Source organism: Heptranchias perlo, chromosome 13 (genome assembly GCF_035084215.1).
Source record: "Heptranchias perlo isolate sHepPer1 chromosome 13, sHepPer1.hap1, whole genome shotgun sequence".
Classification (NCBI taxonomy): domain Eukaryota; kingdom Metazoa; phylum Chordata; class Chondrichthyes; order Hexanchiformes; family Hexanchidae; genus Heptranchias; species Heptranchias perlo.
Window position 1 is genome coordinate 21883645 of NC_090337.1, and position 26349 is coordinate 21909993.

The window sequence follows — 26349 nt, forward strand, 5'->3', positions numbered from 1 at the left end:
CAAACCATTCCCTATTGAGCATAAATCTTCCCATAGTTTGGTAGTCTTACTAAAGAAAGCCAAAGCATATCTGGTAAGGGTAATGGAATGTCACATCATTTCTCTTCTGGCTTTAAGGTTTAGATAATATGGAACTTTACTGTGGGTCTAACTCATGCAATATAGGACAGTGTTTAATGGTATTACTCTGTGTGTGTGTGTGTGTGTGTGTGTGTGTGTGTGTGGAGGGGGAATTTTATTATATCTGATCTATGCAATTCATAGCCTGGGATTGCTTTTTGCTGACACCAGGTTGAAAAAATGTTCCTTTCCCTTGAACAAATATCCTCACCTTGGTGAACACAAAAGTAAAACCATCTCATTTTAAAAAATTTTAATTTTTTAAACGATACGATATACGATAACTTAAGCAATCAATGATCTTTCATTAGTTTATTTTTTGTCAAAGTACAGCATTAAATATAATTCACAGCCCTAGTGACTGTGGGAAACAATATGCCTTAGTCTTGAAAAGAGAGTCAATTGTTAGAATGTGGAATTAATAAGCAAACAAAAACAAATCAAATAGATATCATTTAGGTGGATACAAGTAAGGGACATGATACTACAATAACTGATAATGAACAAAGCAATTGAAAGTGACACAGGGAATGAGTAACCACACTTGCTTGTATGAATTCATTTTGCAATATCATGCTGCTTGCTAGTCAATTCTATTTCTACCACACATCGTTAAATTTTAAAAAATCCCTAGCAAATGATCCAGCCCCTTATGGGGGATGGCCCTGGGATCCTGGTAGCACTGGAGAATGGTCTTGCGGATCCTGGTGTTTGACATCTGTTTATTTTGGATTTAGTGCTTTTTTAAATAATATATATCCATGTCTATCACTGTCACATCTGTAAGAAAACAAGAACATTCTAATTACTATCAACAAAACAGGGAGTAATTAAAGCTTTCAAAATGTAACCATTTTTTTGTTTGAAAAAACAAATTAAATAAGGAAAAACACAGTGTCTCTCTCTCCCTGGCGACTGTTGGTACTTAAAATGTTTACATTTTCTAACTGTCAACATAACAGATGATAATCAGGTGAGATAATTAGAGGTGGTTTGCTTCAAAATCAACTTTTTTTGAAAGATGAAAAAATGGGGAAAACACTGTTTCATTTCCTGAAGTTTATAGAGCACAAAAGCTACAACAGGTGTCTGATCACTAGTCTCTTTTTCTTCCGTCTCACACATACAGTCTTTCTGTTTAAAAAAAAATCAATATAAATTTTACATGAATAAAGATTTTGAAATTTGTCCTCTAGCTTTTATTCAAATAACTTTTTGAAAAACCTTTGAGCAGAAATCCTTATTTTAGACATTAGAAATTTCAGTTACTGAGGAAAAAAAGGTGATTTTATTTTCAGAAAGCATCACGAGAGATTTGTGGGAACTTAGTGGCCAGATTGCTTTGATAAATTTACAGAGGGAAAACCTATTATAAGCTTATTAAAAATGTGGACAGAGAAATTTGTAGTGGGAAAAAGTAGATAGAAAAAATGACAAAAACATGACAACAGGAAGTTAAGTTGTACAGACAGGGAGTGTGTGCAGACATAAGATTCTTAATATATTATAGATAGATATAGATATCAGTCAACAGTTTAGCATTAAATCTAAGTCACAGATTTTTCAATTGCCCTTTTCTCATCTGAATTTCATTCATGCACAGACATCAAATAATCTTAAGGACAAGTCAACTGGTAGGTTGCCATAGCATGCAACTTATCCTCACTTAAGTCTGCTGATGGGAGTTTGTTAAATTCTCAGTTGGCATCAGTCAATGCAGATCAGAGATGGAATCCTGCACCTTGTGCAAGTTATAACCATAGAATACAAAAGCAAGGAAGTTATGGTAAACCTTTATAAATCACTGATTAGACCTCAGCTAGAGCATTGTGTCCAATTCTGGGCACCACACATTAGGAAGGAAGTCAAGGCCTTGGAGAGGGTACAGAGGAGATTTACCAGAATGGTACCAGGGATGAGGGACTTCAGTTATGTGGAGAGACTGGATAAGCTGAGATTGTTCTCCACAGTGAAACGGCTCTTATCAAAGTCACAAATGACATTCTATGTGACTGTGACCGTGGTAAACTATCCCTCCTCATCCTTCTTGACCTGTCTGCAGCCTTTGACACGGTTGACCACACTATCCTCCTCCAATGCCTCTCCTCCGTCATCCAGCTGGCAGGGACTGCCCTCGCCCACTTCCATTCCTACCTGTTTAGTTGGGAAGAGCAAAGCCATTGTGTCCGGTTTCTGCCACAAACTCCGTCCCCGAGCCACCGACTCCATCCTTCTCCATGGCTGTCTGAGGCTGAACCAGACCACTTGCAATCTTGGCGTCCGATATGACTCTGAGATGTGCTTATGAACCCATATCTGCTCCATCACCAAGACTGCCTACTTGTTTTTTATTTGTTCATGGGATATGGGCATCGCTGGCGAGGCCAGCATTTATTGCCCATCCCTAATTGCCCTTGAGAAGGTGGTGGCGAGCTGCCTTCTTGAACCACTGCAGTCTGTGCGGTGAAGGTTCTCCCACAGTGCTGTTAGGAAGGGAGTTCCAGGATTTTGAGCAGCGACAATGAAGGAACGGCAATATATTTCCAAGTCGGGATGGTGTGTGACTTGGAGGGGATCGTGCAGGTGGTGTTGTTCCCATGTGCCTGCTGCTCTTGTTCTTCTAGGTGGTAGAGGTCGTGGGTTTGGGAGGTGCTGTCGAAGAAGCCTTGGCGAGTTGCTGCAGTGCATCCTGTGGATGGTACACACTGCAGCCACAGTGCGCCGGTGGTGAAGGGAGTGAATGTTTAGGGTGCTGGATGGGGGTGCCAATCAAGCGGGATGCTTTGTCCTGGATGGTGTCGAGCTTCTTGAGTGTTGTTGGAGCTGCACTCATCCAAGCAAGTGGAGAGTATTCTATCACACTCCTGAATTGTGCCTTGAAGATGGTGGAAAGGCTTTGGGGAGTCAGGAGGTGAGTCACTCGCCGCAGAATATCCAGCCTCTGACTTGCTCTTGTAGCTACAGTATTTATATGGCTGGTCCAAATAAGTTTCTGGTCAATGGTGACCCCCAGGACGTTGATGGTGGAGGATTCGGCGATGGTAATGCTGTTGAATGTCAAGGGAAGGTGGTTAGACTCTGTCTTGTTGGAGATGGTCATTGCCTGGCGCGAATGTTAAGTTATCAGCCCAAGCCTGGATGTTGTCCAGGTCTTGCTGCATGCGGGCATGGACTGCTTCATTATCTGAGGGGTTGCGAATGGAACTGAACACAGTGCAATCAGCAGCGAACATCCCCATTTCTGACCTTAAGATGGAGGGAAGATCATTGATGAAGCAGCTGAAGATGGTTGGGCCTAGGACACTGCCCTGAGGAACTCCTGCAGCAATGTCCTGGGGCTGAGATGATTGGCCTCCAACAACCACTACCATCTTCCTTTGTGCTAGGTACGACTCCAGCCACTGGAGAGTTTTCCCCCTGATTCCCATTGACTTCAATTTTACTCGGGCTCCTTGGTGCCACACTCGGTCAAATACTGCCTTGATGTTCAGGGCAGTCACTCTCACCTCACCTCTGGAATTCAGCTCTTTTGTCCATGTTTGGATCAAGAGTGTAATGAGGTCTGGAGCCGAGTGGTCCTGGCAGAACCCAGACTGATCATCGGTGAGCAGGTTATTGGTGAGTAAGTGCCGTTTGATAGCACTGTCAACGACACCTTCCATCACTTTGCTGATGATTGAGAGTAGACTGATGGGACAGTACTTGGCCGGATTGGATATTTCCTGCTTTTTGTGTACAGGACATACCTGTGCAATTCTCCACATTGTCAGGTAGATGCCAGTGTTGTAGCTGTACTGGAACAGTTTGGCTCGAGGCACGGCTAGTTCTGGAGCACAAGTCTTCAGCACTACAGCCGGGATGTTGTCGGGGCCCATTGCCTTTGCTGTATCCAGTGCACTCAGCCATTTCTTGATATCACGTGGAGTGAATTGAATTGGCTGAAGGCTGGCTTCTGTGATGGTGGGGATATCGGGAGGAGGCTGAGATGGATTATCCACTCGGCCCTTCTGGCTGAAGATGGTTGCAAACGCTTCAGCCTTGTCTTTTGGCCTCACGTGCTGGTCTCCGCCATCATTGAGGATGGGGCTGTTTACAGAGCCCCCTCCTCCCGTTAGTTGTTTAATTGTCCACCACCATTCACGACTGGATGTGGCAGGACTGCAGAGCTTTGATTTGATCCGTTGGTTGTGGAATCACTTAGCTCTGTCTATAGCATGTTGCTTCCGCTGTTTAGCATGCATGTAGTCCTGAGTTGTAGCTTCACCAGGTTGGCACCTCATTTTTAGGTAAGCCTGGTGCTGCTCCTGGCATACTCTTCTACACTCCTCATTGAACCAGGGTTGATCCTCTGGCTTGTTGGTAATGGTAGAGTGAGGAATATGCCAGGCCATGAGGTTACAGATTGTGCTGGAATACAATTCTGCTGCTGCTGATGGCCCACAACGCCTCATGGATGCCCAGTCTTGAGTTGCTAGATCTGTTCTGAATCTATCCCATTTAGCACGGTGGTAGTGCCACACAACACGTTGGATGGTGTCCTCAGTGCAAAGACGGGACTTAGTCTCCACGAGGACTGTGTGGTGGTCACTCCTACCAATGCTGTCAAGGACAGATGCATTTGCGACAGGTAAATTGGTGAGGATGAGGTCAAGTAAGTTTTTACCTCATGTTGGTTCGCTCACCACCTGCTGCAGGCCCAGTCTGGCAGCTATGTCCTTCAGGACTCAGCCAGCTCGGTCAGTAGTGGTGCTACCAAGCCACTCTTGGTCATGGACATTGAAGTCCCCCACCCAGAGTACATTCTGTGCCCTTGCTACCCTCAGTGCTTCCTCCAAGTGGTGCTCAACATGGAGGAGGACTGACATCAGCTGAGGGAGGGCAGTAGGTGGTAATCAGCAGGAGGTTTCCTTGCCCATGTTTGACCTGATGCCATGAGATTTCATGGGGTCCGGAGTCAATGTTGAGGACTCCCAGGGCCACTCCCTCCTGACTGTATATCACTGTACCGCCACCTCTGGTGGGTCTATCCTGCCCGTGGGACAGGACATACCCAGGGATGGGAATGGAAGAGTCTGGGACGTTGGCTGAAAGGTATGATTCTGAGAGTACAGCAATGTCAGGCTACAACTGTACAGGGTGCTGGTGAGACCACACCTGGAGTACTGCGTACAGTTCTGGTGCCCTTATTTAAGGAAGGACATATTTGCATTGGAGGCAGGTCAGAGAAGGTTCACTCGGTTGATCCCGGGTATGGAAGGCTTATCTTATGAGGAAAGATTGAACAGGTTGGGTCTATAGTCATTGGAGTTTCGAAGAACGAGAGGAGACCTTATTGAAACATACAAAATTCTGAGGGGACTCGATAGAGTAGATGCTGAGAGGATGTTACCCCTCATGGGGGAATCTAAAACTGGGGGACATAGTCTCAGAATAAGGGGTCGCCCTTTTAAGACAGAAATGAGGAGGAATTTCTTCTCCCAGATTGTCGTGATTCTTTGGAATTCTTTATCCCAAAAAGCTGTGGAGGCTGAGGTATTGAATACATTCAAGGCTGAGTTAGACAAATTTTTGATCAGCAAGGGAGTCAAAGGATATGGGGAAAGGGCAGGAAAGTGGAGTGGAGGTAAAAATCAGATCAGCCATGATCTCATTGAATGGCGGAGCAGTATCGAGGGCCGAATGACCTTCTCCTGCTCCTATCTCTTATGATCTTATCGGCTGTTGCTTGACTAACCTGTGGGACAGCTCTCCCAATTTTGGCACAAGTCCCCAGATGTTAGTGAGGAGGACTTTGCAGGGTCGATTGGGCTTGGTTTGCCTTTGTCGTGTCCAGTGCCTAGTGATCCGTCCAGTTTTATTCTTGTGACTTTTTTAAAGCGAGATTGTACAACTGAGTGGCTTGCTAGGCCATTTCAGAGGGCAATTAAGAATCAACCACATTGCTGTGGGTCTGGAGTCACGTGAAGGCCAGATGGGGTAAGGACGGCAGGTTTCCCTCCCTGAAGGACATTAGTGAACCAGATGGGTTTTTACGATAATCCGGTAGTTTCATGGCTACCATTATTGATACTAGTTTTTTAATTCCAGATTTTATTTAATTAATTGAATTTAAATTCCCCAGCTGCCGTGGTGGGATTTGAACTCATGACTCCGGATTATTAGTCCAGGCCTCTGGATTACTAGTCCGGTAACATAACCACTATGCTAGCGTACCCGTACTTCTACCTCCATAACATCGCCCGTCTCTGCCTCTGCTCATCCGCTACTGAAACCCACATCTATGCCTTTGTAACCCCTAGACTTGACTATTCCAATGCTTACCTGGCTGGCTTCCCATCTTCCATCTCCATAAACTGGAGCTCATCCAAAACTCTGCTGCCCGTATCCCAACTCACACCAAGTCCCATTCTCCCATCACCCCTGTGTTCGCTGACCTACAGTGGCTCCCGGTCCGGCAACACCTTGATTTTAAAATTCTCATCCCTGTATTCAAATCCCTCCATGGCCTCGCCCCTCCCTATCTCTGTAACCTCCACCAATCCTACAACCCTCCGAGATCTCTGCGCTCCTCCAATTCTGGCCTCTTGCGCATCCCTGATTTTAATCGCTCCACCATTGGCAGCAGTACCTTCAGCTGCCTAGGCCCCAAGCTCTGGAATTCCCTCCCTCAACCTCTCTACTTCTCTCTCCTCTAGGAAGCTCCTTAAAACCCACCTCTTTGACCAAGCTTTTGGTCACCTGTCCTATATCTCCTTGTGGCTCAGTGTCAAATTTTGTTTGATAACACGCCTGTGAAGCGCCTTGGGACATTTTACTACATTAAAGGCACTATATAAATGCAAGTTGTTGTTGTTAAGGTTAAAGGGAAATTTAATGGAGGTGTTCAAAATTATGAGGGGTTTGATAGAGTAGATAGGGAGAAACTATGTCCACTGGCAGGAGGATCAGTAACCGTAGGACACAGATTTTAGATAATTGACAAAAAAGCCAGGGTGGGGGAGATGAGAATTTCTTTTTCACAGCGAGTCATGATAATCTGAAATGCATTGTCTGAAAGGGTGGTGAAGCAGATTCAAAAGAAACTTTCAAAAGGGAATTGGATATATACTTTAAAAAGGAAACATTTGTAGGGCCACAGGGAAAGACCAGGGGAGAGAGAGTAATTGGAAAGCTCTTCTAAACAGGCATGATGGCCTCCTTCTGTGCTGTATGATTCTATCTCCCTCATCTGTCCAGAATTTCCCTTCCATTTCCCTCCCACAATAAGGGGGCCTATAGTACAACCCAACTAATATTTCCACTCCTCTTTTCTTACCTAATCTCTCTCCTAATAGTCACCCAATGTTTATTTCCACTTCTGCCAAGTTTGCAGCCACATTTATGTTAGTGCTATTAAATCCCTATCTTTGTATCATAATTTTTTTCAAATTCCCCCAGTTTTTATCCACCCTGAGCATTGCAACACATGCAGTTTTTTGTATTTAACACTACCCTTTGTCCAAGTTAACACCTATTCCTTGATTTCAATTTTTCCCCTGCTTTTAACTGGTCAATTTGATTTTCCTCCTCTATTCCTACTGTATGTTATCCTTATTGCTATTCTTTTTATTTGCATATTTACCTCATTTATTTCTACCTTCTAAAATTGCTCCTTCTGATAGTTTTTATTTACTGCCTCCCAGCTAGTTTAAATGACTTTTCACTTCCCTATTTGTGTTTCTCCAGTTCATTAGCTCCCTTTCTGATCAGACATAGCCCATCCTTGTGGAATAACTCCCAGCTTCCCCAGAACTGTACCAACGCCCTTCAGCCGTGTATTGAGCTCCCTAATCGTCCTATCCTTCCAATTCAAGCATGTGGCTGGGGGAGTAATTCAATGAGTTCCACCCTTAAAGTTCAGTTCCTAACTCCTGCTGCATTTACCAAACTCCTTTTGCAGGGCTTCAAGCCTTTTCTATATCATTAGCTACCACGGCAACCATGATGATTGGCTGCTTCCCCACCTCTCCTCCCCCCCCCAACCCATAATATTTTCCAGTGTTTCCAAAATGTCCCTTACTGTAGCACTTAGAAGACACGTGAGACACTCAGTCCATGTAGTTCAATACAATCAAAAGCAAAACACTGCGGATGCTGGAAATCTGAAATAAATAAATGCTGGAGAAGCTCAGCAAGTCAGGCAGCATCTGTGAAGAAAGAAACAGTTAACGTTTCAGGGCGAAGACCTTTCGTCGGAACTGGAAGATGTTAAAAGAGTGATGGGGGATAGAGGTATAGAGGGACTTTACAACCTTCCGGACTCAACACTGATTTCAATAACTTCATATGCATAACCACTGCTCCCATTTTTTTTAGTCAGCTAGTGCTGGTAATGGTTCTGCTGCTGCCATTTGCAGCTACTCCTGATCAATCTTTTGTTTCTTAATCTTGTCCTATTACCACCCTCCTTGCCTTGCACCATCATCCCTTTTGTCATTTAATCACTCGTGCCCTCCACCCTATCACAGACCTTCTCTTTTGATCTTTCCTCCCCTCCCCTCTTTCCCTGGCTCTGTACTTGCTCTCAAATACTTTTAACTCTTAACATCTTCCAGTTCTGACGAGAGGTCTTTGACCTGAAACGTTAACTCTGTTTCTTTCTCCACAAATGCTCCCTGACTTGCTGAGCTTCTCCAACATTTGCTGTTTTTGGCTCAATACAGTGTCTGAGGCTGGCACTCCTTTCATGGGACTGAGCCCAAAATTTTAGACTCTTTATTTGAGGTGTTACTGTCTGTAATCCAGCAAATGTGGACCCAGTTTTTAGGCCACGAGAGAAGATGGCCCATGAATGACATGATCCAGGCCCCTGGAAGGTGGTGGTCTTGGTAGTGAGTGCCAACGCAGGATTGCAGGATCTTGTTTCCAATGTAAGAATATCACTGAGATTACCATGAAAGAAGATGACCACGTTCTGGTAGGGACCAGGTGGAAATCACTCAGGCAATAGGGTCTTACAGTCTCTAGCATTTGATTCTCATCCCAGACCCGTAGTGATCATTCACCCACACCTGAAGAAAGCTCCAACTAAAAGAAGCAGGAAGAAAGTTCAACCTATGTAAACTGGATCTTCAAATCCTTCATCACAGAACAGTGTCAAAGAGGAATGGCATGGAAAGTCCCAGAGGCAGTCAAAATGCTGGTTTCTGAGCCATAACAAATGGCATAATAATAATAGCATCAGAGACTTTAAAAAAAGTATGAAATTAAACAAAGGATGAGAAGAACAGAGTAAAATTTGTATTATTTGTACTAAAGCAATGTCTACGTTTCTGATGCCCTGCAAAATAGTATCAACAACATACTGGTGCTAACTCTGCCCTGAGTTTTATAGCTATTTAGAGGTTGTCATTTCAGGTTACATCTGGGTTTGAGTGGTGTAACCTCCACTCCCTAGAGGACTGAACTGGAATTTCTTAATGTTTTGCCTTGATAGCTTTGCTCATAACCGACTGGAAAGGGGGCATCACGTGTTATTTCCCAGAGTTTGGTAAAACTAAAACAATGTCAGCATTTACATGACGTCTGATCCCGAACATGCATAACAGTGTTAAGTGATAACACAGATGAGGAAAGATTCCATTGCTGAACTGAGATTCCCACAGTCACTGAACACCATATTCCTTTGAGCTGCAGAGATGACTGAGTTCGTTCAGTTTAATGCAGCTGTCTTGTGTAAACTGATTATAATAAAACCTTACCTGCAGGTATGTTTTTCATTTATTAAAAAATTAGCCCAAGGGCACCCTGAAATTGCTGGCTATGCTAGCCCGATGTGGCTGCCTGTAACAATAAACGCCAAGATCACAGGCTTGACAATGGGAGGGTGAAACTGCCTTTATTTCCCTGTTCAACTGCTTAGAAACCCACTCCCAGTCTACAAAAGATTAACGGTGCAAGCAGCGTAGCGGAAAGGCTAGACTCCCCACTGGTTACTTTCTAACTGGTTTTGTTCCTCAGCGTCAACTTCATTTTATAAACTTGCAGAGGCCACCGTGTTAGTTCTGTACATTCGGAGAGGGATTTACTGAGCTTTTGGGGATATTTCAACTCAAAGGGTTATGGTTACTATGAGATTGGTAACATTGAAGTCTTATTATACAATGCTGGTTGATTAATACAAAAAGTGACTTCTCCTTTAAGAAGAAATGGGGCCTACCTGCAGATGGCACTCATGAAACAATTCCACAGGTCGCTGTAAAGACTAGACCGCCATTATCAACTGCAGGGAATTAGTCCTGCATTAACAAATTTAAGATTAAAACCCTTGTAGCAAGAAAAAAATCCCCTTTTTCCCCAACATTTAGGAGGTAGCCGTTTAAACTGCTGAAATTAATATGCATATATCAAACTTATAAAAACTTACAACAATTTTATATCTGTAATGTTATAGTGCAGATTTCAGGGTACCTCAATTCAATCATGCAGATAACAGCTTCATAAAAATACTTCTAGACACAGTACCCAAAATTGAGTTTAAGGTGGACTGGAGGTGTGTTTGGATGCACTGACGTAACAGGATTTGTAAGCACACGCAGGCCCTGTGTCAAACAATGTTTTATATTCAAATACACATCATACTGAGACAGAACAGTGTAATCCATATCATTTTCAGTTACACACAGCACAATTAACCAAAAACTTCAGATAGCGAACATAAAGTATATTAAAAAAAAGCCCCAAAAAGAGGAAGGTCACACCACACACTAAGGACAAAGAAAACAGATTTGAGGGCAAAGAGAAGACAGTAACAAAGAAAGGGTAAGATACTCCTCAAATACTTTATTGTCCAATCTCCATTACAACATAGAACTAATTACAACAGTTCTCCTTGGGCGAGTAAAAAAGGTTTCTCCTACTTTACTCACAACTTCTATTATTGCACTAATGTTTATAACGTAACATATCTTTCATCTCCTAACCTGTAAAAGACTTGGTGGGGTTCTGGATACAATACCATGAATAATGTACCGAGAATAGTTTTAGCTCAGTACAAAGCAGCTCTTATAAATATTTAGTTGCATCCTTGCGTCCTCCTAAAGAAGGATTAGCCATAGGATGCAATGCCGTTGCTAAACTCCATGAATGTAGGTTCAGTACAACTAGATCACTACCTCAACTGGCATGGCACCCATAAGGGTCTGGAAATTCAGATTAAAAAGCTCCTTCAAGGATTGTGAAAACACAGTACCAAAATAAGGCAGTTTATTCCCAGAATCATAACCATAACTTCCATATGCAAGTTTCCAGAATGAAAAGGTGAGGAAAAGATCAATTTCTGACTGAAATACTTAGGAAGCACCAAAGAGGCATTTAACTATCACAGGAGAAGGAAGTTTTGATCATTTTCTACTTACAGATTTGATTTAACATAATTGGGTCAAATGACTCTGCCGCAATAGAATATATTCGTTCTTTATCAAATTATTGGAATATGAAAGCATGAATATATTGACTTCTAGAGTTACTATCTGAGTTCAGACTGTAAAGTTAATGGGGCAAAGTTTTGCAGAGATTTAACTATGGAAGAAAAATTAAAATACTGAAAATCTGAAATCTATTTGCAGTATTGTTGCAGAGCACAGTACGAGGGTAGCAGTCTACACTTTTCACTATATTTCAAAACTGTGCATTATCTAGAATAATTCTCACCCTCACACACTGACTCAATTCATCTTCAAGAATTCCTTCACTTAGTTTCCATTTTTTAAAAAAAGACAGACAAAATAAAAAAAAGTTCACACCGGTCACAAACCAGTTTTCTAGGTTATAAAACACATACTTTTACCATTTTGTCAAAAATAAAAAGTAACAAAATATTAAAGGAAAAATGGAACTAAAGAAGTAGGAACAGAGTACAGTAGTGTAATGGTCACGTTACTGGACTAATAATTCAGAGAATGTGAGCTCAAATTCCACCATGACAGTTTGTGAATTTAAATTCAGGTTAAAAAAAAAATCAGTAAAATGAGCATGAAGGTGTCAGATTGTCGTAAAAAGAGTAGAAAGCCTGGGCGTCCTTACCCGCTTTGGCCTATACGTGACTATAGTCCCATACCAATGTGGTTGATTCAAATGCCCTCCGTTGTATCAAACCACATGCGGTTTAAGAGAGCTCACCACTACCTTCTCAGGGCAACTATGGATGGACTATAAATGCTAACCATGCCAGTGAATCCCACATTCCAAAAATGAATTAAAAAAAGGTTCAGTTTACAGTACCCAGGTTTGCATTACCTGAATACACCTCAGGTATTCCATGTTTAAAATGAAAGAATTTCCACACTGAGCCTGATTAGTCCTTCATCTTTCAGAGTAAACCTGTGATACCCCCTCAAAATACCTCACTCCCAAAGTTAGCAGCAGTAAGTAAAATACCACAAAACAAAAGACAGACTGAAAAATATTTTTGTTTAAACAGAAAGGGAAAGGGCTTTCAATCAGTATTGAGACAGGTAACACATTCACCAACTCTGAGAATAGAATATAATTATGTCACTCCAGCAAATCCATTCCATTGTTTCACTAATGAAACAGAGAAGTAACACGGCTTCACAGGGGAGCCCATTATGCAAAATTCGGAGAAAATTAACAGATGGGAAATATACCTTGGGTTAAACATGTAAGATTTATAGTACTGATGCCCAGTGTTACCATCGCCTCTGACATTCACAGTACTGACCACCAGAGTTACTGTGTTTTTTTGAATGAAACTACTTTCAAATTTTTTTAAACATGCTGCAGCCCAACACAATGACCTAATGGTCATTAAACATCTGTGGAAAAAGTGAAAATCTCCCCAGTGGATATGAAGAGGGGGCGCTCAGTTAATAATACCTGGAACGATTTCTACACTAAGACTTCTGTTTTCCCCCTAAGTTAATGTAAATTTTACTACTTCCTTTACTTAGAGGTTCTCAAAATATGCAGACAATGAGGAAGTCTAAATTTATAGTCTACTGCTACATGCAATTTGTCAGCAACAGGCCAATCGAGCAAAGTTGTGCTTTTATTAAGTCTGAAGGTGCTCAGGCCATGCATGCACCTGGAAAGGAGGTAAACGCTGCTACTGTTCCTTCAGTACTCCCTCCCTGCCTTCTCTCTCCTCTCCTTCCAGACGTCATGTAACAATACTGGCCACACCGATCTCCTGGAATGCAATTTCCTATGAGGAGTTTCAGTCAGCTCCTTCCTGCTAGCTCACTCCAAAAGCTTGCACTCGCACAGTTCTCTGTAGATCAGTTTTCTTACTTCAGGCATGTCTTTCTGAGAAAACTGAAAGGGTCTTCCTAGAGCCAGGCACTTGCAGTACTAGAGAGGCAACGGAAATACAGTGTCAGCACATTGAAAAAGGTTTCAAATTCTTTGAACAATGAATTAGCGAGTAAAAGTGCTGCAGTTGGCAGGAGTTGGGAAAACACATCACTCATGCCAATTCAACAGAGAACATAGGAACCAGGACAGGTCAGAACAGAAAGGAAAAGGAGAAAAAAGTATTTATATAGCACTATCACATTTCTCAGAAACAGATGTACAATTAATACAATAGGTTAATGTGGCAGCCATTTTGTGCACACCAAGAATGTAGAAACAGCAATGAAATCAATGACCTACTAACTTTTTTTTTGGTAGTGTTGGTTGAGGGAGGAATTTTGGCCGAGACACTGGAATAACCCCCTGCTTTAGCATCTTTGACACACACCAGCGGAACAGACAGAGAGGCCTTGATCTGATATCTCATCTGAAGGATGGCACCGCTGACAGTGCAGCACTCTCCTGGTAAAGCACAGGAGTGTCAACCTTGGTTATACACTGGAGTGGGGCTTGAACCCATAACCCTCGGACTCAGTGCTACCAACTGAGCCAAGATGACACATTGACAAGCTGAAATGGTTTACTTGGGTTCGGTACATGTACCTAAATGACAGGGGTAGGTTGAAGTACCTTTACTTATTTGTACCTACACATTTCAAACCTCAACAACTTATCACTCCTTTTCTCACTCCTCTTGCCTGAGTCTGTCCACTTTGTTCAGGCTCTCGAGGGATGCCATGACAATTTTGCACTTTAGTCTTTTGTAGGATTATTTTCCTCTAGTTAAAGTTCCAATAACAATTTTTGACGAGTGGATTTAGGAAAACGAGTCTACTCCAAGCAGCAATTTTTTCTAGTGTCATAAAACAAGGGCAAGATGCATCCAAACTGATACTGCAACACAACCGGACTCAGACAGTAATGTGTGAGTGTCAACGTAATCAACACGAGTTAGGTTTACCACAGATGGTCAAAAATAAAAGTAAAATCAAGAACGTTATAGGTAGCCAAGGAATCTTTAATCTGTTGTCCGGTTTCAGGTCACCCAACTCCTTGGGTCACTTTAGTTGTCTCAGGAAGCCCTTGGAATGCTCAACAATGGCCTGGACATGTTAAGTTTCATGTGGTCACTCCAACGACGTGACTAGATCAAACTTTTAATCTCAATTTTCTGAGAATAAAAAAAATCAGCCAGAAATCAAATGCTACTCATGTGGGCCACAGCTTCCGAGCAAATGGAGATACTGGAGGGAAACAGGCAAGTTTGTTTAAACAATAATATTAAATAAACTTCAGAGAAATCAGGCCAAAGCAGATGGAACAGGTTTTTAAAACTTTAAATTGATGGGTTTACTGAAATGTGTATTTTAGTAGGATTACAGTAATCCTGCTAATTCAGCAGCATTACCACCACAAGCTATGGCAATCCTTCAGCATCACAGTATGTGTTCTGAAATGTTAAAAATGGCCATTTCAGAGAGTCCAGAATTCCCTGGGTCTTTTGGCACTCAATTTCCTTTTGTATGCTTGTGTGGGGAAATACTGGTTTAACCAAGTATCTTATTGTGACAGGAAAAAAATGGAAAATGCTGGAAATACTCTCACATCTGAAAAGAGAAATGATAGCTTAATGTTTCAAATCTTGTCAAACATTAACCTGTCTTATCAGATGCTGATAGACTTGTGTATTTTCAGCATTTTCTGATTTCACATTTTACATTCTAGCATTTGTAGCTTTTTTTCTTATTTTGAGTTATTTATTTTGACCAAAAAACACCATGAAATCATTTTCTTGCACTACAAAAACTACTGAATTAATACAGTAACATAAGATCAGCCTGTAATTTATTTCATTTGGATTTTCTCCCCCCTCCCCAGTTCCCCAAACAGTCACTTCAAAGTGGGACATCGCATATGAAGCGTTTTGAGATATTTCCAAGACCCCTGATATGGTAATATGTAAATGAAAAGCTTTATATCCCCTCTCTTCCTGTGAAGCTGATATCCATTGCTGGGCTACAGTTCCACTTGGACCAGTAGCTCTACAGAACCCCAAGCATATTCAAAATTTAATCAGTTAAAATCCACTACATGATAGAATATGTTTTGAAAAGCAACGAGACAAGATAAATTCCCCCGCCCATAATGCTGAATATAATCCACCTCTGACCTTGTTCCTAGTATGTATCCAGTCTGCTTCATATGCAGAGGTGTCTATCACTGCTAGGAAGGAACTAGCCTTTACCCTTTACTCTCAGGCGATTTGAACATTTTATTAGTCACTATGCTTCACAACCTCTTATTTCAATTACACAATTAAATCAGGGAAGATGGGGAGTCACCCTACCTGAAGAACAAACACACCACAGTCGCTATCATTTTTCTGTTGAGGAATGCACTATTATGGGAGGGGGGGTGGGTGGGGAGAAGAGAACAGAAGAACACAGGCATTAAATACAGTACATAAGCAGCTCATTTTCTGAACTACAGTAATTTTAAAATCATTCTGCCTTTTTTTAAACCCTCCCTCCAAATTTCTTCCCTGCATTACTGTTACGTCCATGGGGAAAGGCAGTGACATCACAGTCAAACCTATCCCTTCCCTCAAATGACATCCCCACACAAGCACTGCCCAGCCAGATCTACAAACCAACCTTCTATGTCCCAGCGCAGAGGCTCTGAAGTTAATTGTAGCAACTCTATTACCAACCTGATTGAGGGTCAGATAATTCAGCACAGCACAAGGACTAAACATCTAGTCTGTCTGTTTTAGTATCATATCATGCTACTGGAGGAAGTTAGTCTGTTATGAGGAATATGCTAGAAAGCTGTAGTTTACAGCCAATTTCACAAGGAATGAGGGTAGGCAAAGTTTACTCTTTCATATCAAAAGTTTAAACTATCTAATTTGTACAGATTGATAATATTACAAACACAAAAATCAAACTCCAAAACAGGAGAAAGAGCTTAGAAATTATGAAATTTACTGGTGTCAGAGAATTTGACTGCACACCCCATGTTTGGAATGGAAAATACCCCACCTCCACCAAAAGCAATATGAAGACAGAATACTTTAAAGCTTAGTTTTTACTAAGTAAAATAAGCACGTGTACAATTTATGGCTGCATCTGAAGCAGTTTTAGTTGCAATCTGGAAGCTGCTATAGTTGAACCGTATATACTTCTGAAAACTGACAACAATGAAACTTCTGGAGATTGACATGATTTAATTTAATTTAAAAACATCACTTTATTATGACCTCAGATTCTGCAAGTTGTGTTAATTTCAAAGTTGGTACTAAGCCAGGAAAGGAACCACAATGCTCACAGTTTAATCAGGGATCAATTCAGGCTTTTATTACTTTTTGTAAGGACACAAATGATTAAAATTTATTAGGTTTTTAAACATGTGCTTGCACAATACCATACCGTAACTTGAAGAATCTTCTAAAATTTAAATGGAACCTACAAATTGTTTCTTGCAGACATTTTAATTTTAATTTTTAAACCATCTATTTTTGTTTGACGTTTTCCTCTTCGCCATGGACTCTGAACAAGGTCTCAATTATCTCCACGACTATTACCAAAGCTATGCTTAAACTTCAACCGCCTGCTGATGTTTCCTACTTCCTTGGACCACAAGTTGCTGGTCTTGTATAGCCTTGAGGCAGGGTGTCTTTCTTAGTGTGGCAGTAGAAGCAAGCAGATTGGGTTCCATTTCATCTCATGATTCCAGCACTCCATACTGGCTAACTAAAGATACACAAAGTGCCATGAGATGCTCACACCCACTTCAGCCAGATGACAAATGGCGACAATATATTGGGGGGGGGGGGGGGGGGGGTGTACATAAAACTACTGTATAAAGAAAGCATTTAAGCTAATAGCAGCAAATGGATTTCTTATTAAAGCCACCAAAACTCCGAAACTAGACCATATATTTTATTGCCATAATTTTTCTGTTGCTCTCCTCTTCTGGTATCAAGATGTTTCCCTGAGTGACGTGATCATGAAAACATATTTTGGAAGAAGCATGGCAGAGACACAACATCTGAATGAGCTACCCATGAAGTGGGAGAAACAAGATAAACTGACTATAAATTAATTCAGATATAGTGGGGATTTTAAACAACTGATCATCATTTTGATGATATATCTTTTCAGAACTTTTAGGTCCTATATGTGAAAATGTGGAGGCATCAGATTGCATTCAGACAACTTGTCTAAAACAGGTTAGTCAGTCAGTCAGAACCTTACCGTCGTGGCAAAAGCTTTCCACCCTTCCAGGAATGCGGGCCGATTCCTCTCACCAGCTTCTGTCTTTAAATACCTTAGAATGTTCTGTGAAGCAGAAAAGTTGGGCAAAATCAGACGGACAGCAAGAAACAAGAAGCAAAAACGTGCAGCATTTCAAAACTGCTGCTCCAGGATACTGCCTTGGGACTGGAGAAATCAAACCTACCCTCCCCCCTCCCCATTTTAATTCCTTCCCTGAAAGTGTTTACTTCTGGCTGCGATATGATTCCACAGGTGCTAGTTATCCTCCAGTACCTTATCCCATTTGGCTGCACGGGAGACATAGCCAAGCCCAATTCTGTATGGCTCAAGTTATTCACCAAGATCACTAAAAGTAGTGACGCGGGTTAATAAGACCATAAAAAAAACCGAGCACTGGGGTTTATTTCTAGAGGGATAGAATTGAAAAACAGAGAAGTTATGTTAAACTTGTACACACCACACTTGGAGTACTGCGAACAGTTCTGATCTCCACACTATACAAAGGTTATAGAGGCACTCGAGAAGGTGTAAAAAATGATTTACTAGGATAACACCAGAAATAAGAGGTCATACCTATCAGGAAAGATTGAGCAGATTCTAGAAAAAAGGCTGAGGGGCTGACTTGATGGAGGTCTTTAAGATTACGAAAGGGTTTGATGGGGTAGTGATGTTTCCAATTGTGGGGGGAGACCAGAACTAGAGGCCATAAATATAAGATAGTCACTAATAAATCCAATCGGGAATTCAGGAGAAACTTCTTTACTTAGAGAACGATTAGAATGTGGAATTCGCTACCACAAGGAGCAGTTGAAGCGACCAGCATAGATACATTTAAGGGGAAGCTAGATAAACACATGAGGCAGAAGGGAATAGAAGGATACATTGATAGGGTTAAAAGGGTGGAAGGAGGCTCACGTGGAGCATAAACACTGGCATGGACCTGTTGTTGTGCTGTACATTCTTTGTAAGATCTTGCGTATTAATTTTTAAAAATCAGACTGCAGTTCCGGCAATATCACAGATAACGGAGTTGCACGATCTTCATTTTTTTTTAAAGCTACAATTTTCCATTATAAAAAACCCACATCAAAATTATTAAAATAAACAGCAATTTAGTTTAATTCAGCTTTGTGTGGAACTTGATACTGAAACTTGATGCAGCTACACCCTCAGTATGAAAAGGGCAACCAGAATCCCAGGACACCCTACACATATTTCAGTGGCGTTCAGTGTCAAATTCGCACGGTCAACAGACAAATTGTGGCCATTTTTGTTCAACACCTGGAAGCAGTGAGTCAAAAAAGTTTTGATTTCCATCTAAAAAGGTCAGTGTTTCCTTTTAAAAAGGAAAGCAAAGCCAGAGTCAGATCTGACTACTTGAGTCTGATTTTTGTATCGCTCAGCAGTTCGTAGAGCATTCCTTTAAACCAAAAATGTTTCAAGAACAACTTCACTGTAACTATGGATGTGTTGAAATGTCGAAGACAAGAGATTATAACTAGATTATAACAACGTGCCTTACTAGCTGGTGCTATGGTGCCACGATGTACCAATGCACCATGCCAAAATAGGGTGGTACCAGTTTGTGTCCATGATTCTTCAAATGTCCAGCTCCTAATCTTGGCCAGGCCATCATGGAAGTTGGCAAATGGAGCCTGAGGCATTTCCACAGAGGCAGGAAGGTTTAAGAAATATATCAGTACTTGACAACAATTATGCTTTGAGGCTGCTCTCTTGCTCATAGTGGCTGAAGCAACAGAGACACAGAACATATCGCCTAACTATAAAGTGAGAGCACTGAAGTAAAATAATGCCATTAAAAAAAGATCAATTATAAAAAAGTATTGTGAATGAACATTCTGAATTCTGGAGATGTTACCGGACAAATCAGTGCAAAAGCAAATTGTTCCGTGCTCGGTGCTTAACAGTTTTCTTTCTTGTCAAGGAATTTCCTCTAATAACATCTCAGTCTGAGTACCTCTGTTTGGGATTACTTCACTGGGATGATTTCACAACCTTCTGTTAGAATAACTTTATGCCTATAATTCATCAGAACCCTAGAACCAAAGGATTTATCACCTAATTGCCCATCGCTAGCATGTAAAAATATCCTGCTGCTCACCTGATTCTTTTGGGGACACGGTGCTCGCCATTTGGCCCGTCTTCTTCACAGCCCCATTAGTTCCTTTACACCACTTCCTGTTTTGGGAATAACCAACCAAAAAGCTGGAATGTTTTTAGACTTGGATATTAATTGCATTGTTTTGTTCACGCATATTGGGTGTACCCAGGATTCTTATACAGGGATCAAGGAGACCGCCCCCTCCCCCACTCCAAATTTTATGAGATTGACTGTCTAACTCAACCATGGGATGTGATACAGGACTTTCCCCTTCCCCCTTTTCTGGTTTCTGCATCTTTTATCTCTCTCTTTCTCATTCAACCTTTCTGTTCATAACCTTTGCCTCTTTCATTTCCATTTCCCCTTACTCTACTTTCCCCACTTAAGACCCAATTCTCTTCAAGACCTAATACTTTATTTCTTTTGGGATGATGGGCAGCACAATCCAAATAGGTTAAAAATGAAATAATTAACATTTAGTTAGTTATCACAAATAGACGATAGCCTCAGCTAGATCATCCAACTGATTCTTGATACCTTGTTACTGGATTGGCCTACCTGGTTGCACTATGTCGTTTTCTCAGATTTCTACAAAGGAATAAAACAGGAAACTATGCCAGGAGTTCTGCCAGCAGCACATTACAAGGGGAAGGCAGACCAGAGTAACTCAGGAACAAAGGTCAGATGCCGTTTTGAGGCAACATATGTGGGTATACATTACATAAATTAGTGGCCTAGACTCTCCTGTCCCAATAGGATTCCATAAATAAAGCAAGACACAACAGCAATACAATTTTGATTTACTGCAGGAAGTGATGCAAAGGAACTTCCTGTGCATTTTAAGATAGCTTTAAACCCCCTCCCAGTACACATACAATGTTTGAAAGCAATACTTTTACATTGCTAGACAGCATCCTCCATATTTATAAATATTAAACAGCAGTTGTTTAAGAAACACATACAATATTAGATGGTTTGTGAAGAGCACACTGAGGACAACTGGGCGATGCTTACTGTTCTTGCTCACACTCTGTTTGAATCCAATTTAGACTGATGAAATGAAAACTTCCTCTTTCTATCAGTCATATGGAAGCTAAGTGAAGTAAGTTTGAGCAGTCTTGATCCAGTTCTGAATGATTGTGCATCCACATTGCATAATTGGGCACAAATTGGCAATCTCACTAGAGGCCACAAGGGTAGCTGGTTTGGCAAATGGAAAAGTGCCCTTCTGAAATTGGGGTTAGGGCACATTCTTGGGGGGGGGGGGGGGGAAGCAGAAAGAGCTTTGCTCTGAATTCAATCTGTGCTCCACCTGACTTTGAGGTGATGGATGGTGACACTGTAAAATTCTCCATTTCCTTAGTTAAGATCCCTCACCTTGATTACCACAAAAATTCATTCTCCTCCGACAAAGAATAAAATAATTAGCACTCTCTCAAAGACTGATCAATGGGTTACTTGGGTGAATTACAGATGTGTATACTGTTCTCATCTGGTTTGCAGGCCAGTGGACACAACCCAGAAAAAACAATGATGTTTCAATGCCCAGTAAATTCTTTCTCTAGTCCAGTAACTTCAGTTCCATTTGGGGGAGATCACCAACTCACTACCACTAACCCTCATCCTCGATCACTCTTATGGGACCATGACACAAAGTACTGTTGTGTTTTGTCACCCCTACGGGGATCACCCCTACGGATTAATAGAACTGAAAATTAAAACAAACGCAGCTTCGACATTGGGGGAAAAAGTCACCTACTGTTATCCATTACATTGCACTGTAGCACTCAACCAACCAGAAGAGTCAAAGGTTCAAACTCTGAGTTCACAATGAATAAATAAGAACAGTGACATTTAATTATTGTTGCAGTATGGAGCAGGTCTGGGATTTAACACTAGTTTATTAGATTATGACCAGTATATTTAGCGGTGCACCAATAACAGTGATTGACCAGCAAATGGATTCAGACATTAAACCTTTAGAGCTCTGTTCCCACAGACAGGAACCTTCCTGTGGAGCTGTACGTGGATAAAGCACAACACACACAGATTTTGTTTCTATCTCCTTGGTGGAGCATGGACTAATCTTCCGGCTAGTGGCTTTTATATGGCATCTTGCTACAAGGGTACAACGTTTATTTGACCTTATATAGTGGTGTCTGATAACATCCCTTAACTCAACACAGATGCATTTTAAAACACTGGAGGAACAAAATATATCCCAGACGCAAATGTGAAATGCACATATGTAAATTACATATTTCTACATCTAAGTAGCTGAAAGGACCTTTATCATCAATCAGAACTCCACTTGATCATTTTTCAACCTAGAAGAAACTTCTGGAGAATGATATGCTGTGCAAGAAAGGTTCGATCCCTGGCCTGCACTGAATTAACTGATCACAGTGGGAATGCTACAACTGGCTTCACTATCCCTGGACTAGAAAGGGAGGAAAAAGAAAAAAATATCAGGCAGGGTCCCTCCTCTCGTGGTTGATATCCAGCAACATGAAATGTGCATGTGAGGGGAGCGTCATGCCCATTGGTTAAATAATCCATTACTACTCACTGTGTGGACTTATACATGAAACACTGCCACTCAGGAGGGCTCTTACCAGCACTCGTGGAACCAGATTCCAGCATAAGTCACTGCCTTCACTAAAGGAGGACAAAAAGAAAAAGGGATAAAAATGTGACCAGAAATGATTTGAATGATTTTCTTACCTGAACACAGGAATTAAAATGGATGCCTTGAGAATCATAGAGGCAAATTTTCCGATTTGGAAGATCAACTGTTAGCAATGACCAATGGATTTCCAAATGAATAGGGATTAGTAACAGGGCTTTACTGAATAAATCCACCTGGACAGAAAAGAAGAAAAAAGTTCTTCCAGTTAGGCAGGCAGATCACTTAAAGAAAACCAGAGCCGACAGCTTGAGCATCACAGATTAGAGGCTTGGAACCAAACCTATGAGAACGTAACAGAAAAAATGGTACTGGGGGTTTTACAGCTGGCTTTGGGGGGGGGGGGGGGGGAAGGAGGAAAAAGACAACATGCAAGTTTTCTTTTAAAATCTTGAACTGGGAATGTGAGGTATCTTTGTGTAGAATTAGGAGACATGATTAGATGCTCAGGATAGCCTGAATTTAATTTCATACTTAGGAGTGAATGGTATGCATTTTTAGCATGTCTTATCTATTCTGATCTACTGTACTTTAGTATGTTGATCCACTGAATCACTAAAGGAGGCAATCTTAATGCCATTTTGGTCCACGTTGTTGATGGAATTTTCACCCAAGAGGTAGCAACCACAATAAAATGAGACCCCCGATTCATTCATGACTAATTTTTATAATGTTAACACTCCCTGGGGCATACGAGAGTGAGAGCGAGAGAAGCTATTCTGCGCATAGCTTGTCACAGCTCGAGTCTGCAATGGAGAAACACTCTTAAGATTGGGGATTTTAAAATCTACATATTACATTGGTTAAAATTTTCACATGCCTGTCAGGTTAATTGTTACAATATGGAAGTCTGAAACAATGTGCCGAGTTACTCTCAAGGTTCATCCTTTTCAGTGCTCATACCTAGAAGGACCTAAAACCCAAAGCACCAAAACCCTCATAGTAATTAAACTGTAAAATATGAAAGTGCCAGTTTAGATCGACTATGCAACAACAACAACCATGAAAATCTGCAATGTTTTTTTAAATCATGCCGGTGATCAACAGTTTATATTATAAGGGTTTTGCTCGTGTCAGAACAATCACCAATATCCAAATGTCTGTCACAGCGTTGCTGCGACTGGATGCTTTCTAGTCTAATTTGAAGACATGCTTCCATCAAGACTGGTCAAGTAAAATTCCAAATGACATTGGGTCAGTCACACAAGTGGAAGATATAATCTTTATGTAGAGGTGCACAGTGGACAACATTACAATTTGAAAATAAATGTCCCGTTTGAGTATACCAAAGAATTCACCAGTCACAACGCCGATAGATTCCACAACAATTCAATAGCTGCTTATACTGAAACCCCACCAAACCTGCAAAAACGCTGATTGCTGCTACGATCCACTCCACTCCCCCCGCCCCCTCCATGACCCACCTTTTTCGTCCACCGCTTCACTCCATTGTATCCTTTAGTTTGAAGCTGTTTGTAAAAGAAGCTATTGAAGAAGTGAACCTAGAAAGGGGAAAAAGCAAAATTAATAAAAACAGAAGCCAGTTTGAACATGAGATTTTTGCTTCTCCAGCCATCTAGAGTTTACATAGAGCATTACACAATACCCACTTTTGGCCAGATGTAAGGAATCTTACAACACCAGGTTATAGTCAACAGTTTTATTTGAAAATCACAAGCTTTCAGAGGCTTTCTCCTTCGTCAGGTGAGTGTTGGATTCCTTGAAAATTACCGCATATATAGTCACAGAACAATGCCTGGTGATTACATATAATCTTTCCAACTGCCCGTTATCAAGGCAATCAAAGGAATTGAATAGTGTTCAGACAGAAAAACATTAGATACCAGAAAAACATTAGATACCAGACTACTGAATATACAAACGGCCAGAACCAAAGACAGGGAGGGAGAGAGAGAGAGAAACATCCGAAAGGAAGAGAAAGAGAGAGAATGACCAGTTGTATTAAAAACAGATAACTTTTTTTTCACTGGTGGGGTTACGTGTAGCGCGACATGAACCCAAGATCCCGGTTGAGGCCGTCCTCATGGGTGCGGAACTTGGCTATCAATTTCTGCTCGACGATTTTGCGTTGTCTTGTGTCTCGAAGGCCGCCTTGGAGAACGCTTACCCGAAGATCAGTGGCTGAATGTCCTTGACTGCTGAAGTGTTCCCCGGCTGGGAGGGAACCCTCCTGTCTGGCGATTGTTGCGCGGTGTCCGTTCATCCGTTGTCGCAGTGTCTGCATGGTCTCGCCAATGTACCATGCTCCGGGGCATCCTTTCCTGCAACGAATGAGGTAGACAACGTTGGCCGAGTCACAGGAGTATGAACCATGTAACTGGTGGGTGGTGTCCTCTCGTGTGATGGTGGTATCTGTGTCGATGATCTGGCATGTCTTGCAGAGGTTGCCGTTGCAGGGTTGTGTGGTGTCGTGGACGCTGTTCTCCTGAAAGCTGGGTAATTTGCTGTGAACGACTGTCTGTTTGAGGTTGAGTGGCTGTTTAAAGGCGAGTAGTGGAGGCGTGGGGATGACCTTAGCGAGGTGTTCGTCGTCATCGATGACATGTTGAAAGTTGCGGAGAACATGGCGTAGTTTCTCCGCTCCGGGGAAGTACTGGACGACAAAGGGTACTCTGTTGGTTGCGTCCCATGTTTGTCTTCTGAGGAGGTCTATGCGATTTTTCGCTGTGGCCCGTTGGAACTGTCGATCGACGAGTCGAGCGTCATATCCCGTTCTTACGAGGGCGTCTTTCAGCGTCTGTAGGTGTCCATCGCGTTCCTCCTCGTCTGAGCAGATCCTGTGTATTCGCAGGGCCTGTTCATAGGGGATGGCCTCTTTGACGTGGTTAGGGTGGAAGCTGGAAAAGTGGAGCATCGTGAGGTTGTCCGTGGGCTTGCGGTAGAGTGAGGTGCTGAGGTGCCCGTCTTTGATGGAGATTCGTGTGTCTAAGAAAGAAACCGATTCTGAGGAGTAGTCCATGGTGAGTTTGATGGTGGGATGGAACTTGTTGATGTTATTGTGTAGTCTCTTCGGTGATTCTTCGCCGTGGGTCCATAGGAAGAAAATGTCGTCGATGTATCTGGTGTATAGCGTTGGTTGGAGGTCCTGTGCAGTGAAGAAGTCGTGCTCGAACCCGTGCATGAAACCCCACCAGCGGAAAAAAAAGTTATCTGTTTTTAATACAACTGGTCATTCTCTCTCTTTCTCTTCCTTTCGGATGTTTCTCTCTCTCTCTCTCTCTCTCTCTTTGGTTCTGGCCGTTTGTATATTCAGTAGTCTGGTATCTAATGTTTTTCTGTCTGAACACTATTCAATTCTTTTGATTGCCTGGATAACAGGCAGTTGGAAAGATTATATGTAATCACCAGGCATTGTTCTGTAACTATATGTGCGGTAATTTTCAAGGAATCCGACACTCACCTGACGAAGAAGAAAGCCTCCGAAAGCTTGTGATTTTCAAATAAAACTGTTGGACTATAACCTGGTGTTGTAAGATTCCTTACATTTGTACACCCCAGTCCATCACCGGCATCTCCACATCATCACTTTTGGCCAGACCAGATTTGCGCCCCTACCTCTTCTGAAGACATTGATAGATGCTAAGGTACAGTTCAACACAAATGCCAACCACCCTTAGTACCTTACCTAAATGGCTGGCTCCTTGACTGCATCACAGCTGAACCCGATCCTGTCCTCACAGGCAAGTCCACACACGTGCAACTCCAGCAGGGATTGCTGGATAGCAATCAGGGGAAGCAATCTCACTGGTTTTCCCCTTTCTAGCCAGGGG

The 26349-nt window shown here is 41.9% G+C and overlaps 1 protein-coding gene across 5 annotated transcripts in view; it reads right to left on the reverse strand.

The window, feature by feature from the left end:
- Window positions 1-491: 491 nt before the first annotated feature.
- The window catches only part of senp5 (SUMO specific peptidase 5), a 40240-nt gene continuing 14382 nt past the window's right edge, over window positions 492-26349 (reverse strand). The window contains exons 6-11 of one of the 5 annotated variants that reach the window (XM_067995135.1): window positions 23983-24060; window positions 22597-22734; window positions 17730-17813; window positions 15821-15871; window positions 13411-13470; window positions 492-900 (exon numbers count right to left, since the gene is read on the reverse strand). In XM_067995135.1, the coding sequence (XP_067851236.1) occupies window positions 895-900; window positions 13411-13470; window positions 15821-15871; window positions 17730-17813; window positions 22597-22734; window positions 23983-24060 (417 nt within the window). In that variant the 3' untranslated portion in view covers window positions 492-894. Of the gene's footprint in view, window positions 901-10701; window positions 13471-15820; window positions 15872-17729; window positions 17814-19872; window positions 19950-22596; window positions 22735-23982; window positions 24061-26349 lie in introns of those variants that run through there. The other 4 variants (XR_010965438.1, XM_067995134.1, XM_067995136.1 and 1 more) reach the window with 4 other exon arrangements.